Genomic DNA, 16,738 nt, shown 5'->3' with positions numbered 1-16,738 from the left:
GTAACAGTTGTGGCAGAGGCAGCAAAGAATTATTTTTCCTCGCGGGGATAAAGGAAACATCTACCACATGCGTCAGATGTGTTTTTCATCCCCGCAGGGACACGGCAGCGGTAGACAAGAAAGTATTTTTTTTATTGAGCCCCAATAATCATTGAGTCCTCATAACCAAAATAGGTCATGTCCTTAGGGCTCGGTCACATGAGCTATTTTTTTAGCGCATGAATAGGCACGCTAAAAAAAAATTGCTCGACACATGAATAAAAAATGTGTTTCAAAGCTGAAAATCGCATATAAATAGTGCGTCCCGCTTGAAAGCAATGGGAGGCGATTGCTATCCCATGCTGCGGCTGTGACAGCTGCAGCAGGGGATTCTTTGGATGTGAAACCCCTGGATGCAGCAGCGTTGGCCCTATTGAAAACATAGGGAGAAGATTGCACTCCTCATCCCCTGCTGTGACAGCTGTGGCAGGGAATTCCTCCATCCCCATGGAGAGTCCACTCCTGTCACAGTGTTCAGTGATGAGGGGACTCCACACAGTGAGGATTTTCGGGGGTAAGGGAGGAGCTTGAAATATAAGCCCTAGCTGTAGAAAAAAAAAGAAACTAAAAATAATACATCATCTAGAAGTGCTGTCTGGCTCCAGCGTGTCTTCTTCCCTGGTCTTCTTCATTTCTTCTGGCCAGGGGTTGAAGAATCCCCGCCTTATGGAAGCGCTGCCTCTGATTGTTTGAGCGCTGTGACCTTGCACCGCTTTCCAGGAGGTGGAGATTTTTCAATCCCCGGCCAGAAGAAAAGACGTGGCCTTAAGGAGTTAAGGGGTGAGTCTGGGCTTAAACAATGACGATCAATGTGTTGTTGGAAAGTGTTTTAGTTCTGCAACCCTTACCAACCATGAGAAAAATGTGTTATGGCTTTCAAAAGACTGTTACATGCTATTGTATTTGTCTAAAGCCCTGCTGTGTCCGTCCTGGATGTCTGGGTATGCCATCAATGTTTGAGCTGAAACAACACTGAAACAGTTTCTTGATTGGGGACAGGTCATGTAGATAGCTATACCTGCTACTGTGTACAAAACGTAGTACAGAATACGGGAAGAACAATGATGCAATGTACAATGTATCTGCAAGAAACATGGACAATCATTTCAAAAAAGTTTTCCACCTACAGTGACATAAGGCAATAATAAGATGCAGACCCCTTTATTTCCTCACTGACTGAGATTAACTGCATATAGAGCTCTTGGTTGGCATTCATCAATGATATGTATAGTCATATGTGGTAGGGAAGTACAGACTGAAAGCTAAATGTTGAGTTAGACAATAGATTGAATTGTGCTTTGAGCCAATACTCAGGTCAGGAGTCACACGTCTTGTAAGATGCCAATCAAGGAGTTATGATTGCTGGAACAGTTAAACAGTTTACAACATGCTTGAGGGAATGAATGACACTTCTGCAAACAGCTTATTTAAATAACTCACACTAACACCATTTAAAGAATAGAAAGCCAAAGAATATAATATATTGGGCTTTTTCTTAAAGTGCACAGCACAATGCACTTTATTTTTTATTCCTGTTTTAAAGAATGATAAGGGAAAACATTCTTTGTAGGTTGCAGTTGCTTTTAGTTTATTTTCTGTATATGATTATAAGGACAGTCATTTTTCCTGAACCGCTGTAAACAGCACTCATAGGGCTTAAACAGACGAATGTCCACAAAACCTGACAAAGCGAACCCATTAATTTCAATGGGTTCGTTCTCATGAGCATGAGAACAGCTGCCATAGAAGTCTATGGCAGCTTAAAAAAACAAACGGAAGGGTGTGATCCTGTAGACAATGCAGGTAAAAGAAGACAGCTGGCCCTTATTTGGATTTAAATAGCCATTCCATTCCACAGCAAGAGAGTATCATGTGTGCGTGTGAACTGGTATTGCGAGCACAAAATTTACAGTAGTATGCGCTGACACACATGTATCAGCCTGAGTATTGCCATCTGCTGACCTTTTTTATGCAAAAATATGCTCCTTTGTAGCAAGCATATTTGTGCATACCTTCGTCTGTCGAAGCCCAAGGAGGTAATCTCTAGAGTAGCCAAAAAAACATAAGAAGCTGTACTCTAAAGTTGTTCAACAACTTCTGTATGAGAGATTTCTAGGCAGTATTTGTGACTTGTGCAGAGGTCATTGCGCAGGGAGGGGGAGAAGGTGAGCTATGCCCATCATATATTGTGAATAGGATGTATAGTTGTTACATTGCATTGCAATCCTGCATGTGATAATAATGACAAGGCCACTGAAAAGGGATTTGTCTAGAATAAGAAGTATTAGTGTATTATAAGATTTATTGGCCAGAGTGAGGCCTGTAAGATTTTAGGATTTTTAAATATTCATATATAAAAATGTGATTTAAACAATAGATTATTTTCTGATTACATATTCCCTGGAACAGTAAAAGATTGAATCTATACTTTTCTCAGTCATTTGCCAAGTTTGCAGACTTCACAAATGCATTCCCATATTTCTTTAGCTAAGTTTGCAGTGCTGGCAAAAGAAAATTGAATACAAAAAGCGATCACAAAGATAATTGAGAGTATGCAAGGGAATAACAAATAACCTTTAAAGAGGATTGTCAAACACAACATACAGCAAAGTAAAAATGTAATGGTTTAATGAAAAAAGGGCACATAGGATAATGTAAAGCTTCATTTAATAAGAAACTAAATGTAAAGTATAACGAGAGCAAATAAATGGCATAAGACACACATATTTGCTGTAATTGCAAACATATTAAAATAGCTTACCAAAACACTTTAAAGATAGAGTGGAAACTGGGTTTACATAGCACAGTATAAGGTGGCTATAGACCTAGGAGAGCTGTCAACCAAGCACACGTTTGGCCGACATCTATTACTGCTGTCTCCCCCATATCCATTCTGACTTGGAGCATTCATATGTTTTTAAGGGGGGAGTAAGTTGTTGCAGGACCACTCTGGCAACATCTTATATGGCTTCAGAAAAAAAGTATTCGACTTATTGAAATCCTACATGTCCAATCCTTCTTTTCCTCAATATCTGCTAACAGGGAAAAAGTCAGGACACCTCCATATGCATTAGATGGTCAACTGATCCTTCCGAAATTGGTGGGTTCAACTGACGTTCATTTGATCTGCATGGCCCTTTTAGAAGTCATCACAGAAAAGGAAGGAAAACCACTCCTTTAAAATCATTATTGTCTTTATGTTTATGATGGAGATGATTATTATTGTCTCTTCTTCTCTTTTTTACTGATAAATTTAATAGGGCTCTAGTTTGGGATAACGAGCCATAAAGATGTTTAGAACAGATAGTAATATTTATCTGTATTTTTGATCCTATATTCTTTTTTTGCATTCATTTGCTTTGTGCATTGATCAACTCAGAAAATATGGAGCTGGCCAAAACACTAGGGGGATGATAGAAATAGGGAAATATACTTCTCCAGCGAAAAATGTCATACAAAACATTATTCTAAGAGGCTGATTTGTCAAACAGTGGCATATCTGGACAGTGTGATGAAGCAAGCTCATAAAATAACACAGTGTGAAGTCATAGTTTTTGAAACCGCATAAATATCGCCTTTTGAATAATTTACACCAAAGGATATCTATGTGTTGAACCAATATAACAAAAGGAAAGAAAAAGATATTGGCAAAAACATTTTGGGGTGAAAAACAACAACAGAACAATTCTACAAAAATTTTACATTTCCGATTTATTGCTGGTGTTTTTTTTCACCTGACTTTATTTGTCATTAGCAAATCACAATAATTTCAGAAAATAACAACACAAGTTATCAGTATAGTACAATCATTTTTTTAAAGGATATAGCTTGAGGATAGATGACTTACATTAGATCACAGGAAGGAATGTGTTTTCTTGAAGCTTTCTGAATATTAGAAGTGTGTATTTTGCATTGCTAAATTCTTGAAGTGCAGTGCAGGATTGGCATTCAAGGTTACACTGATCTAATGCAACAATAACTTTGTGTATTATTTCCTCTTGAATTATGTGTGTACTACTTATAATAAAATAATTTCATATGTCTTACCTCTTCTTTCTCAGCACTAACTAGATCTCGCCACTCTTCTGTCACATGACCAAAGTCAACAGTGTTCATGGGCACTTTCACTTCTCCAATAATGTCATGCTTAGAAAAGCGATCAAAATCGTAAACAGTCATCACTAGTGTCTTCCCGCCTAATTCTGCATAGGGAACCTGTGAAAAATAAAAGAGATGTTATTGAGAACAGACTGTATGTAATTAAGTAGAGTTATAAATTAAGTGTTCCATTCAAACCTTCAACATTTTATTAGTTCACAGATTAGAAAGTATGAATGGTAGTGTTAAAGTATTGAATTATATTTTATGTAGTATTGTCATGTGCATTACATTTGTGCTGTGTGCATAATAAAAAGTAAGTGTTCAAAAGTCACATTGCAGTTACATTTTACTAATAGGGTCATAATTAACCTTTGTAATGATTTACTAGGAGAGAAGTATCACACATGCTGTGGATTTTGAATTGTTGACTGTGGGGGATGCCACAGTATATAACCTCTTGCATTGCAACAATAAAAACAGAAGAGCTTGGAAACGTCAACTTGATATTTCTCGTACTCTTCTCTGATGCAACGTTCATTTTTTATTTAGGCATACCCGACTGATAAGGCTACGATACCCCTTGAGTATCACCTAAATTAAGTGATTACTTTGGCATTTTGAAAATGAAGCTTAAAGGAAATGTAAGAACAACTACATTTTTCACACACAACAATAAACCTCATACCTGCAAAAACAATATCCGATCTGTTATTGCCACATTCTCTGCAACATGCCCACTGTTACAGTAGCAATCGTATTACTGATATGGGCTCACAAATCTGGGAGATCATTTACTTCAATCAGGAATACATGGTCTTTCACTTAACCTCAGTGGAAGAAATCTAGCGGAGTAAGATCTAGTAAATGGAGTAGTCACCAAATTGGTCCACCGTGTCCATTCCAGTGATCTGGAAGTATGTTATTGCGGGAACTCGGAACACCCATACTCCAATGTAAAGAAGCCCCATCTTGCTGTAAGTTTATGTAATGTTGCAGATTGGTTACTTGGGGATAAAAGGTATACAAGGGCAATTACTTTTCCTTTCCCCCAAAAAACAGGCCGATAATCCTGTCCTTCATTCCGCCACACCAAACATTCAATTTTGGTATGTCTCGGACATGTTCTCTGTAAACATGGGGATTTTTGGTTTGGTACATTATCCCGATTGGCATATCCTGAAAAATTAAATATGGCCTTGAATGGGAACAAGATGTTTCCAAGAAAGTAGCTGTCAGTGTCCATACTATCAAGCATTTTAGTAGCAAGTTTCTGTCTCCATGGCTTGTTGTCTGACTTAAATTGTTGTACAATGTGCACTTTGCAAGAATACCTACAAAGCTGTTTATGCAGTACCTGGTGCACTGTCATTTGCATTAGGTTGCATTGTCTTGATGCTTGATGAATTGATTTACCCAGACTTCTCTGAAGCTTCGCTCAAATTTCTTCCACTTTCTCTTTGAAAATGCTTCGATGAGCGTTCCCACACTGTTTTAGAACATTTACACTTCAACAATCAGAAGCAGCACAAACCTCCTTTGTGGTATATACAAAAAAGTATATACACAACAAATGGTATATACACAAGAGTTCGTCCAGATGGACTAGTCCTAATCCATCAAAAATTCCAATAGGAAATCTTTGGATATGTTAATGTCTGATTGCTTTCTTTTCTGTTGGAACATTTCCAGTTGCAAGAAACTTCTGAAACCACACCTTAATTGTTTTTCCATCAGGTGCAACTCTTTTATACACTTATCAGTAATTTCTTGAAGACTGAAACTATTGATTTTGTTTTGGTATCCCACACTATAATTTGTGCATGCTGTTGAGGAATCACCATTTTGCTCTATGCAACTGTAACGCTGCATAATGAGCGAGAACTTCAAAACGAGACAAAATTCATGAGCCATTATCCAAACTATCTAGCTGTAAAACTGTCTTTTTTGACTACGGATTCAGCTCAAAAAACTTAAATGGTAAGAGAGTTATGGGATGCATGATTTAAAGATAGAATTTTATTAGAAATTGATAGGTGCAGTCATTTTTTTAATACCTGCAAACATTTTCAAATTATAGATAATGTCATTTTATAGATTATGTCAACTGTTGTTATAATGAAGTATGCTGAATCATGTGGTATGAAGAACACTAATCTCATGTCTTTACAGGTACCAAAAGATTGAGATCATCCTGATGGTCGGTAACAGAACTTCACATGAGGTGCCTGAGGCTTTTAATTAAAACTTAACCCCTTAGTGATGCTGCCCTTTTTTTTTCAATTTTCGTTCCCCCCCCCCCCCTTGTTTTAAAAAACCGTAACTCCGTTTATTTATCCATCGACGTCGCTGTATGAGGGCTTTTTTTTTGCAGGATGAGTTGTATTTTTCAATGGTGCTATTTAATATACCATATAATGTACTGAAAAACTTTTCAGACATTTAATTTTTTTAAATTATATTCTGCCACCATCTTCTGCGCACAATTACTTTCTTCTTTTACTGTCAACGTAGTTGTGCAAGGGCTTAATAGTCATGATCGGCCGCGCGGCTGATTGCAGCTATTGCCCGCGGGTGTCAGCTGTAATAAACAGCCGACGCCCACGCTATATGAAGAGAGGACTCCCTATGATCTCTCTTCATACTTACACTGATGCTGCATGACGTAAATGTACGTTACATAGGGGGAAGGGGTTAAGTACCAGGCTGCTTTGTACCTTAAGGACCAGACACTTTTTAGGGATTTTACCCATGTAGTGGTTTTCTGCGATCAGGCGGGATAAATCGCAGGACCAAGTGCCATAAATTTACAGTGCTTGGTCCTTAAGGGGTTAAGAACACCCAGAAAGACAGCCAGTGAGTTCACAAACTGTCAGGAAATTGATTCAGAAGTTCAGGAAAACTGGTAGTGTCCAGGACAAACCATGAACTGGAGAACTTGACTCACATCATGCTCCAGTGACAGCCCCTGGTGATTTTCGGTGGATTCTTTGTGAAAGCAGCTAGTACACACAGCTGTCATCACCTGAGGGTTGGAAACACTGCTCAGAGCAGTTCTCAATTTGTCTTATACACTACTGGTTTCCTTGAAATTCCGAATCAGTTTCTAGACAGTTCACATACTCTCTGGCTGTCTTATTGGTTTCCTCTTTCCGTGATTGAAGGCCTCGCCCACCTAATGTGGACTTCTTTTACCAAACATAAGGATCATTTCTGTCCTGAATTGTTAATGACATATTTTGGTTCCTGAAAAGACATGTGATCAGTATTTTTGAGATAATTCAACATAACAACTTTATTAATACTTAACATAGCATCATCCATAACTCAAAAATTGTTGCAGGTATTTAAAAAATTACTGCACTTATCAATTTCTGATTAAATTCTACCTTAAATCATGTATCCCATGATTCCCTTTGATTAAAGTTTCTTAGGCTGAATCCAAGATGTGCGACAGGTACCACCATAGTGCTGAAAATCCCCATCCCCATCTAAGTGTTCTACAAAATTTCCTACCTGTATGTCTTTTAGTTCAAAAGATATTCCAAGTGGACTTGAATTTTGAATCCCCTTGTATATGAGTCAGAGTAGAAAGCCACTGCTTCTACTTTATATCCAATCATGTATCATATTAAAGGCTCCCATGGACATTAGCGTGTAGTTATACAAATCCACTGATAACGGTCCAGCTGAACAACTATATAATATGCATGGGGTGGCTCAGCTTTCCCCGAAACAGATGATATCTGGGAAAAGAAGGTCTGGGGATGTTGAAGTTCAAAGCCCAACTCTTTTTTTACCCTGAGAGATAAGCCAAGTTGTTTGGCTGTGGTTTAACTTCCTAAACACATGGACATTTGGCCAAGCCAAATGTTCATGAGTATGGAAAGCTGGGGGAAATAGCTGTTGGAGGAATGATCGTTCATTCAGCAGTTGTTCAAAAGTGTTTGGGCATTTTTAAATAGGTAATGTGTATTGCCACATTTCCTTAGCGGTAAAAGTAGAACTGCAAATGAGCAGCTGTACGCAGCTTTTCTTGTTGATAAGAGCTGGTTGCCTGGGATAGAAATGATCAGTTGATCATTTTAATATGGGGTTGTCCTGAGAAGACGATCCTTAAAACTACTAAACATCTCTCCAGAATGAATGCTTATCTAAATTGACAAAAATATTTTATTGCCAGAAGTAAAGTAATACCAATTTTGGTGGAACCAACTGATTGTCCAATGTTTATTGGCTCTTCACAATATAGACAATTTAAAAAAAATATCAATCTTTATTTCTTAAAATATAAAAACTAAGGCCTGACCAAGACAAACAAACATCTTAAGGCTGGGTTCACACAGGGCGGATTCCCGTCGGAAATCTCGCGGTTTGGTCGCAGCAAAAACCGCGAGATTTCCGCCGGGAGAACCGCCGCGGTTGAAGCCGCGGCGGCTTTGAAGCGGCCCGGCCGCTTGCTTTTTCGTTGCGGCCGGCGCTCCCATAGAGAAGAGCGCGGCCGCGATGTAAATAAACAAAAAAAAAAAAGTAAATAGACATGCTGCATTCTTTGGATTTACCGCAGCCGATTAGCCGTCCTGTGTGGACGAGATTTCTGAGAAATCTCATCCACATGGCTGGCTAATCCCGAGATTAGCGGCCGCTGGCGGTTTTGCCGCGAGCGGATCTGCTGCGGCAAAACCGCGGCAAATCCGCCCTGTGTGAACCCAGCCTTACAGTGAGAACACTCCCATCTGATTGTACTTTCAAGGTGACAGTCACTCACAGGGTGTTAGTCACACTAACAGATTAAAATGTCCCACACATAGGATCAAGTCCTAGCCAATAATTGAGTGATTAGGAAGACAAGAAAGAGACTTTAAAGTGGATGTACAAAGTGACAGTTTCCTTCAATTCGAAATGACCCAATCCCCTGAAGTGTCTCAAGAAATTGTATAATGAAGTGTCTCAAGAAATTGTATAATGAAACAAATATCCACTACAGATGTTCAATGAGGTAGGTGTCATAGTCGTATTGGCAAGGAAGAACCATTGAAATCAGTATCTACTATTGTACAATTTATCAATGTGTACAAGATGTGGAGTTACTGAGAGGTTCAGAAGTTCTGATCCTGGTGGTGTAGCCTACTACATTGGCGCTAAATTCTGTAATTACTATGGTTTTGTGATAAATACAGAAAACATAAGGTACTCAGTTTTAAGCACATTAGTTCAGTTTTATCAGCAGTTTAGGTTCATATTAATTTGATGGTTTTAGGTTCGGGTTCGACGCGTTTCTGTCAGTCATGAAAGTTCATTAGGAACCATATGGAATTTGATTTGTAGGAAAAGATTTTTATACTGATGAGCTGTCATGACTGACAGAGAAATGTATCGAACCCGAACCTAAAACCATCAAATTCATATGAACCTGAACTCAAATTCTATTCATTTTAATCTATTAGTGTGACTAAAGCCCTTTGAGTGACTGTCATCTTGACAGTACAATCAAATATAATCACTAGGGATGTTCTCACTATAAAGATTATGTTTGTCTTGGTCAGCCCTTAATTTTAATATATTGAGAAATAAAGATTAATATTTCTTTTTAAATTATCTATACTGTGAAAGGCTTTAAAGATTGAGATATAAACGATAATACTGCCATAGTTAAATATCCAATGTTTATTGGGACCTGCCCACTCTCCGCTGATGGCAGATGTTTTTGTCGAATATGATAATATTGTATTTCAAGCATTACGTCGTCTACATTTACATCTACTAAACTCTTTTCAGCTAAAAGTTATTGCACACAATCTGGTAAACTAGGTGGGCAATGTTCCAAAATTCAATCCAAAGATCAATTTTAAAAAATGGCTCCGTTGAATGCACAATGTACATTAGGACTTGGATATACCCAGTTCCTGGACTGCAGTGGGCCTTGGCACCTGAAGCTGTTTTTGATGTACTTATAAATACTCTTTTAATTTACTAGCTATGCAGCTTTCATTAAATACTATAGATAATTACATTGCTTTTGTAGTGTCAAAATCAGCAAGAGAGGTCACACAAGTAAAGCTTATTTGCATGCCAAAATGTGTAAGAGCAAACACAATCAAGATTTTAGCATCAGCGTCAATGCTGAGGAAAATAATTCAGTTTTTTCTGCTAAATTACCTGAATTGATTGTCCTGCTTGAGGTTATCTGGCAAAAATATAGCTAATGCACCTTATTTAGATGGTTACTGTAAAGTATTTATAGGGGGGTCAGTTCTACCATAAGTGTGGCTCTTGAAGATATGTGCAGATCCATTGATGATGGCATATAATTGAGGCTGTTAACTCAAGAATACTTTACTTCACAGAAAGCATAAAGCATACTTCTTACAGTCATAATAGGTATAAGTCTGGCGGTTACATAGCTTTCGAAGGTACAGATCTTGGCAGCTGCAATAATGTTACAAAGCTTAGTGATACAGTCTAGCAATGAGGGCCCTTAGTGTGACAGTTGTAGAGAACAGCTTAACTTAATTGTTACAGTCTCTATTACTTTACAGGGTACTCAACTAAACAGAACACAGGGCAAAGGTTACACTCAACAACCTTGGTTTATTCTGCAGCGTTCCCAGGTCTTGACTAGCCCATAGTGCCGACTTTCTGGTAACAGTCTGGATCCAGACAATGTTGATGAATCTTAGACAATATTTCTGGGATGCCTTGCATGCAAAGCCCTCTTCATGTCACACTACAGCATCTTGATAGGATTAAGATCTGGATTAAGAAGATGGCGATCCTCAATAGTGACTAATCTCCTAATGTCAAAATATCTACCTTTACCAGACAAATTATGTGTAACATTTACCTTCTAAGAATTTCCTATATCCAAATCTAAGAGGATTTAAATCACTTGTGAATTTTACTAGTAAATGTGTTTCAATCACAATACTAAATATTTGCTGTTTGTTCATGATTTCATTTGTATTAGAATAAATAGCCATAATTCATTAGCTATATTTATATACACTGGCTTAACTATAGGGGATGCAAGGGATTCGGTTGCACCCGGGCCCAGGAGCCTTAGGGGTCTCATAAGGCCTTTTTTCTCCCTATAGTAAGCCTAGTAGTATGAATAAAGCTGTTACCATGCAGGGCGGCGCTGGGTCCCGCGGCCGGCGCGCGCCGCTTCGAGCTCGGCTTCGGCGTCCCGGAGCTGTGCTGTCAGGGATCTCCCGGCGGCGTGGAGCAGCCAGCGTGCTGCGGCGTGGGCGTGTCCGCCCGTAGGGTGCCGCCCGCTCTCATCCACCTCCCTTATGCAACAGGGGGAGAGTCGGCTCCTCCCACTCTCCGCCCCGGGGCGGAGGCTTTTAGTTAAAAGGCTGGCAGTGACCTGAACTCACTGCCAGTTATTGGTTCTGCTAGCCTCTAGTCAGGTCTATTCTAGTCTGTCCTAGTTGCTTGTCAGTTTCCTTTCGTTTGCCTGTGAGCTACACCTCCAGCCTTGTTTCACCGAGTAGTTTTGTTGGTCTGTTTCACCTGCCTCTTCTGTCGGCACTCTGTCCCCTGTTAGTAGTTCCATCCAGGTAGTCGCCAGGTCCCTAGCCAGTGCAGGGACTGCCGCCCAGTTGTCCGCCTGGGGTTAGCCAGGGCCGTGGCAAGTAGGCAGGGACAGTGGGGTGCAGGAGATCAGGGCACCCCAACTGGCGCTCGGGGGGCAGAGTGCCATAACATAATAACTGGCCCTTTAAAACCGTTTTTGTCATGGAGGCGATCAGTTCCCTCACGAACCAGCTGCAGGCCCTGGTGCCTGTGATCCAGGATTTATCCGCCCGCATGGTGGCCCAGGAGCAGCGGGGGGTGTCGCAGGAGTCGGACGCCTCAACCAGCCCCGAACCCAAGTGCCCTCTTCCCGAGGTGTTTTCTGGGGAGAGGAACAAGTTTTTTGTTTTCCGACAGGCGTGTCGCCTGTTTTTTCGCATGCGTCCCCGTTCTTCCGGGTCGGAGGCTCAGAGGGTCGGGCTGATAATGTCCCTGCTGCGGGGCTCGGCACAGACATGGGCTTTCTCCATCCCCGAGGGTTCCTCCTGCCTGCAGTCCGTGGACTCCTTTTTTCAGGAACTCGGGGGTATCTTCGACGAACCGGACCGAGCGGGGTTGGCGGTTTCACGGTTGTTGGCGCTGCGGCAGGGGTTGTCGTGTGTGGAGGATTATTGCTCCAACTTCAGACGCTATGCGGGGGATACGACATGGAACGATAGCGCGCTGAAGGACGTTTTTCTGCAGAGCCTCTCGGACGCAGTTAAAGACCTGTTAATTTCCCATCCCGTTCCCGGGTCCTTAAGGGAGGCTATGGAGCTAGCGGTGAGAGCAGATAGGAGGCTCAGGTCTAGGAAGCAGGACAGGCAGACCCGTAGAGTCAGGGAGGTCAGTGGCCCTGGTCCCTCCTCCTCCTTACCAGCCTCTGCGCCCGAGCCGATGGAGGTGGACCCGCTGGACCCCAAAGAGTGACGCCGGATCCGTTTGTTGCATCGTCTCTGCCTCTACTGCGGGAAAGCTGGACATCGGGTGATAACCTGCCCACTGAGGTCTCAAACGCCCGCAGCCGGAACCGGCGGAAAACTCCGAGTCCTAGGCGATTGCAGGGAGGATCGCCTAGGACTTCAGGTACTTCCTAAACTTTTGGTACCGTGTCATGTTAGATTCGGGGATTTTTCCCGATCAGGGCGGGCGTTTATTGATTCCGGAGCAGCCGCTAACTTGATAAGTCTGGGTTTTGTCCGTTCTCTGATGGCGGAATTTGTGGCGTTGAAGACGCCAATTCATTTTACCAGCATTGATGCTACCCCTCTCTCTACAGGCTTGGTACGATGGAGGACCCCAAGATTACAGTTCACGGTGGGGGTCCTCCACTCGGAAGAACTGTCTTTCTTGGTTATGGAAAAAATGTCGGTTGATGTGGTGCTTGGTATGCCCTGGTTGGCACTGCACAACCCCCAATTTGATTGGTCCACCCGGGAATTGACTCATTGGGGGTCATCGTGTCACAATCACCTGTCTACCATAGCTGTGTGCTCCGCAGATACGGTGCTCATTCCGGAGTATTTGTCAGACTTTCAGGATGTATTCTCCAAACGACTGTCTAAGGCTCTGCCCCCCCATAGGGAGTGGGACTGTGGTATCGACCTGATTCCCGACGGTCCCATCCCTAAGGGAGCCATTTTCAATCTGTCAGGTCGTGAGCATGAAGCCCTCAAGTCCTATGTCTCGGAAGCTCTGGCCAACCGACATATCCGGCCGTCCAGGTCCCCGGCCGGGGCAGGTCTCTTCTTTGTAGAGAAGAAGGACGGGACACTAAGGCCTTGTGTGGATTATCGGGCCTTGAATAAAATCACTGTGAAGAACCAGTGCTCCTTGCCCCTAATTCCTGACTTGTTGAATCAGGTGGTAGGGGCTCACTGGTTCTCCAAACTGGACTTAAGGGGGGCTTACAATTTAATTCGCATCAGAGAGGGAGATGAATGGAAGACAGCGTTCAACACCCCGTTAGGACATTTTGAATGTCTGGTCATGCCTTTTGGACTCTGTAATGCCCCCGCTGTGTTTCAGGGTTTTATGAACGCAGTCTTCCACGACTTCCTGGGGGTATTTCTGGTCATTTATCTGGACGACATCCTGGTGTACTCACCTGACTGGGATTCACATGTGCGGCACCTGAGGTTGGTCCTGACCCGTTTGCGCGAGTATCAACTTTTTGTCAAATTAGAGAAATGTACATTTGGCTCTAAACAAGTATCCTTCCTTGGTTATGTAATTTCCCCCACAGAGATTCAGATGGAGTCTGATAAAGTAGCAGCAATCTCCCAATGGGTCAGACCCGACAACCTCAAGGCTCTCCAGCGGTTCTTAGGTTTTGCAAATTTCTACCGCAAATTCATTAGAAATTACTCAGTTATTGCTCAACCTCTGACCGACCTGACTAAGAAGGGGGCTGACTTGGGTAAGTGGTCGCCTGCAGCCCTTGAGGCCTTTAGCCGTCTAAAAAAGGCATTCACGACTGCCCCGGTGCTAATACAGCCGGACGCACTACTACCCTTTTTTATTGAGGTAGACGCGTCGGAAGTGGGGACAGGAGCAGTATTGTCGCAGGAAGTCAGTGGGAGGTCTGGCTATAGCCCATGTGCGTTCTTTTCGCGAAAGTTCAATTCAGCAGAGCGCAACTACGACGTGGGTAACCGGGAATTGTTGGCTATCAAATGGGCTCTGGAAGAGTGGCGACACCATCTTGAGGGTGCCAGACACCCAATTACCGTATATACTGATCACAAGAATCTGGTATATCTCGCCAATGCGAAAAGACTCACTGCTCGTCAAGCCAGGTGGGCGTTGTTCTTCGCCAGGTTTAACTTCGTCGTGACATATATCCCCGGAGAGAAGAACGTGAAGGCGGATGCTCTGTCACGGAGTTTCGGGGTACCAGACAGTGGGACCATGACTCCCGAGAATATCTTAGCCCCCGGCGTGGTGGTGGCAGTGTTAGAGTCTAACTTCGTCCCTCAACTACAGGATGCTCAGCAGGACGCTCCGTCAGGGGTGCCAGAGGGCAGATGGTTTGTGCCAGAGACCCTACGCCCTAGAGTCATGGATGAGTCCCACTCGTCGGCTCTCGCCGGGCATCCAGGGTTCCAGGGGACCCTGGAGCTTTGCTCCCGATACTTCTGGTGGCCAGGCATGTCTCAGGAGATCCGCAACTTTGTGAGCGGTTGCTCGGTCTGTGCTCGCAATAAGAGTCGGCGGCGTCCTCCGGAGGGTCCTCTGAGACCACTACCGGTTCCTTCCAGTCCCTGGTCTCACTTATCAGTAGATTTCATCACTGACCTACCAGAATCCCAGAAATGCACCACTATCGTAGTGGTGGTCGACCGCTTCTCAAAGATGGCACATTTTGTGGCGTTAAAAAAGCTACCCTCGGCAAAAGAATTTGCCACGATTTTTGTAAAGGAAATAATTCGCCTACATGGGGTTCCCCAAAATATTGTATCTGATCGCGGGGTTCAGTTTGTGTCGCAGTTTTGGCGTGCCTTCTGCAGAAACCTGGGAACGTCGCTTTCCTTCTCGTCAGCGTTCCACCCGCAGACTAATGGTCAGACTGAGCGGAAGAACCAAGACTTAGTGCAATATTTACGGTTGTTTGCCAGCGAAAAGGCTTACCAGTGGGCAGAGTTCCTGCCGTTGGCAGAGTTTGCACTAAACAACCGCCTTTGCTCTTCTACTGGGGTGTCTCCATTTTTTAGTGTATACGGTCAGCATCCTCGCTTCCTTACAGCAATCCCTACTCCGTCGCTCTGTCCGGCAGCGGATGACGCCACAGATACGCTTCGGGGAGTATGGAAAGAGGTGCAGAGAAACTTGGAGGCAGCGGGGGCCCGTATGCAGTTGCGCAGTGGGAAGAGTCTGTCTGTGTCTGAACCTTACAGGGTGGGACAGAAGGTATACCTGTCTTCTAAAAATCTCAAATTGCGGGTCCCGTCCTTGAAGCTGGCGCCACGTTACGTGGGGCCGTTTGCCATCACACGTGTGGTGAACCCACTCGCCTACGAGCTGGGGTTGCCAACCACATGGAGGGTTCACAGGGTATTCCATAAGTCGCTGCTGAAACCTTTTGTCCCTTCGGTGATACCCACCTCCGGTCCCCCTCCGCCCACCCTGGTCCGGGATGAAGTCGAATACGAGGTCCAGGAGATACTGGACTCTCGTCGGTGTCGAGGAATCCTACAATACTTGGTGGCCTGGAAGGGTTTCCCACCAGAAGATCATTCCTGGGTGGCCGCATGTGATGTTCATGCTCCCGTGTTGGTACGGCGGTTCCACCGTCGTTTTCCAGATAAGCCTGGTCGAGTTTCCGGGGGCCCGGAGGTCCCCCGTCAGAGGGGGGGTAATGTTACCATGCAGGGCGGCGCTGGGTCCCGCGGCCGGCGCGCGCCGCTTCGAGCTCGGCTTCGGCGTCCCGGAGCTGTGCTGTCAGGGATCTCCCGGTGGCGTGGAGCAGCCAGCGTGCAGCAGCGTGGAGCAGCCAGCGTGCTGCGGCGTGGGCGTGTCCGCCCGTAGGGTGCCGCCCGCTCTCATCCACCTCCCTTATGCAACAGGGGGAGAGTCGGCTCCTCCCACTCTCCGCCCCGGGGCGGAGGCTTTTAGTTAAAAGGCTGGCAGTGACCTGAACTCACTGCCAGTTATTGGTTCTGCTAGCCTCTAGTCAGGTCTATTCTAGTCTGTCCTAGTTGCTTGTCAGTTTCCTTTCGTTTGCCTGTGAGCTACACCTCCAGCCTTGTTTCACCGAGTAGTTTTGTTGGTCTGTTTCACCTGCCTCTTCTGTCGGCACTCTGTCCCCTGTTAGTAGTTCCATCCAGGTAGTCGCCAGGTCCCTAGCCAGTGCAGGGACTGCCGCCCAGTTGTCCGCCTGGGGTTAGCCAGGGCCGTGGCAAGTAGGCAGGGACAGTGGGGTGCAGGAGATCAGGGCACCCCAACTGGCGCTCGGGGGGCAGAGTGCCGTAACAAAAGCATTATAGTTGGGGGCCCTGTTAAAGATTTGCCTTGGAGCCCAGGAGCTTCAAGTTATTCCTCTGGT

At 43.9% G+C, this 16,738-nt stretch overlaps 1 protein-coding gene across 2 annotated transcripts in view; it reads right to left on the bottom strand.

The window, feature by feature from the left end:
• SYT1 (synaptotagmin 1) overlaps positions 1–16,738 on the bottom strand; it is a 565,005-nt gene that overhangs the window by 108,571 nt on the left and 439,696 nt on the right. For both annotated transcript variants that reach the window (XM_066591696.1, XM_066591697.1), the window contains exon 10: positions 4,087–4,254. In XM_066591696.1, coding sequence (XP_066447793.1) covers positions 4,087–4,254 — 168 coding nt within the window. The remainder of the gene's footprint in view (positions 1–4,086; positions 4,255–16,738) is intronic.

This window comes from Eleutherodactylus coqui, chromosome 2 (genome assembly GCF_035609145.1).
Source record: "Eleutherodactylus coqui strain aEleCoq1 chromosome 2, aEleCoq1.hap1, whole genome shotgun sequence".
In the NCBI taxonomy this organism is placed as follows: domain Eukaryota; kingdom Metazoa; phylum Chordata; class Amphibia; order Anura; family Eleutherodactylidae; genus Eleutherodactylus; species Eleutherodactylus coqui.
This window is presented reverse-complemented; position numbering and strand designations above follow the sequence as displayed.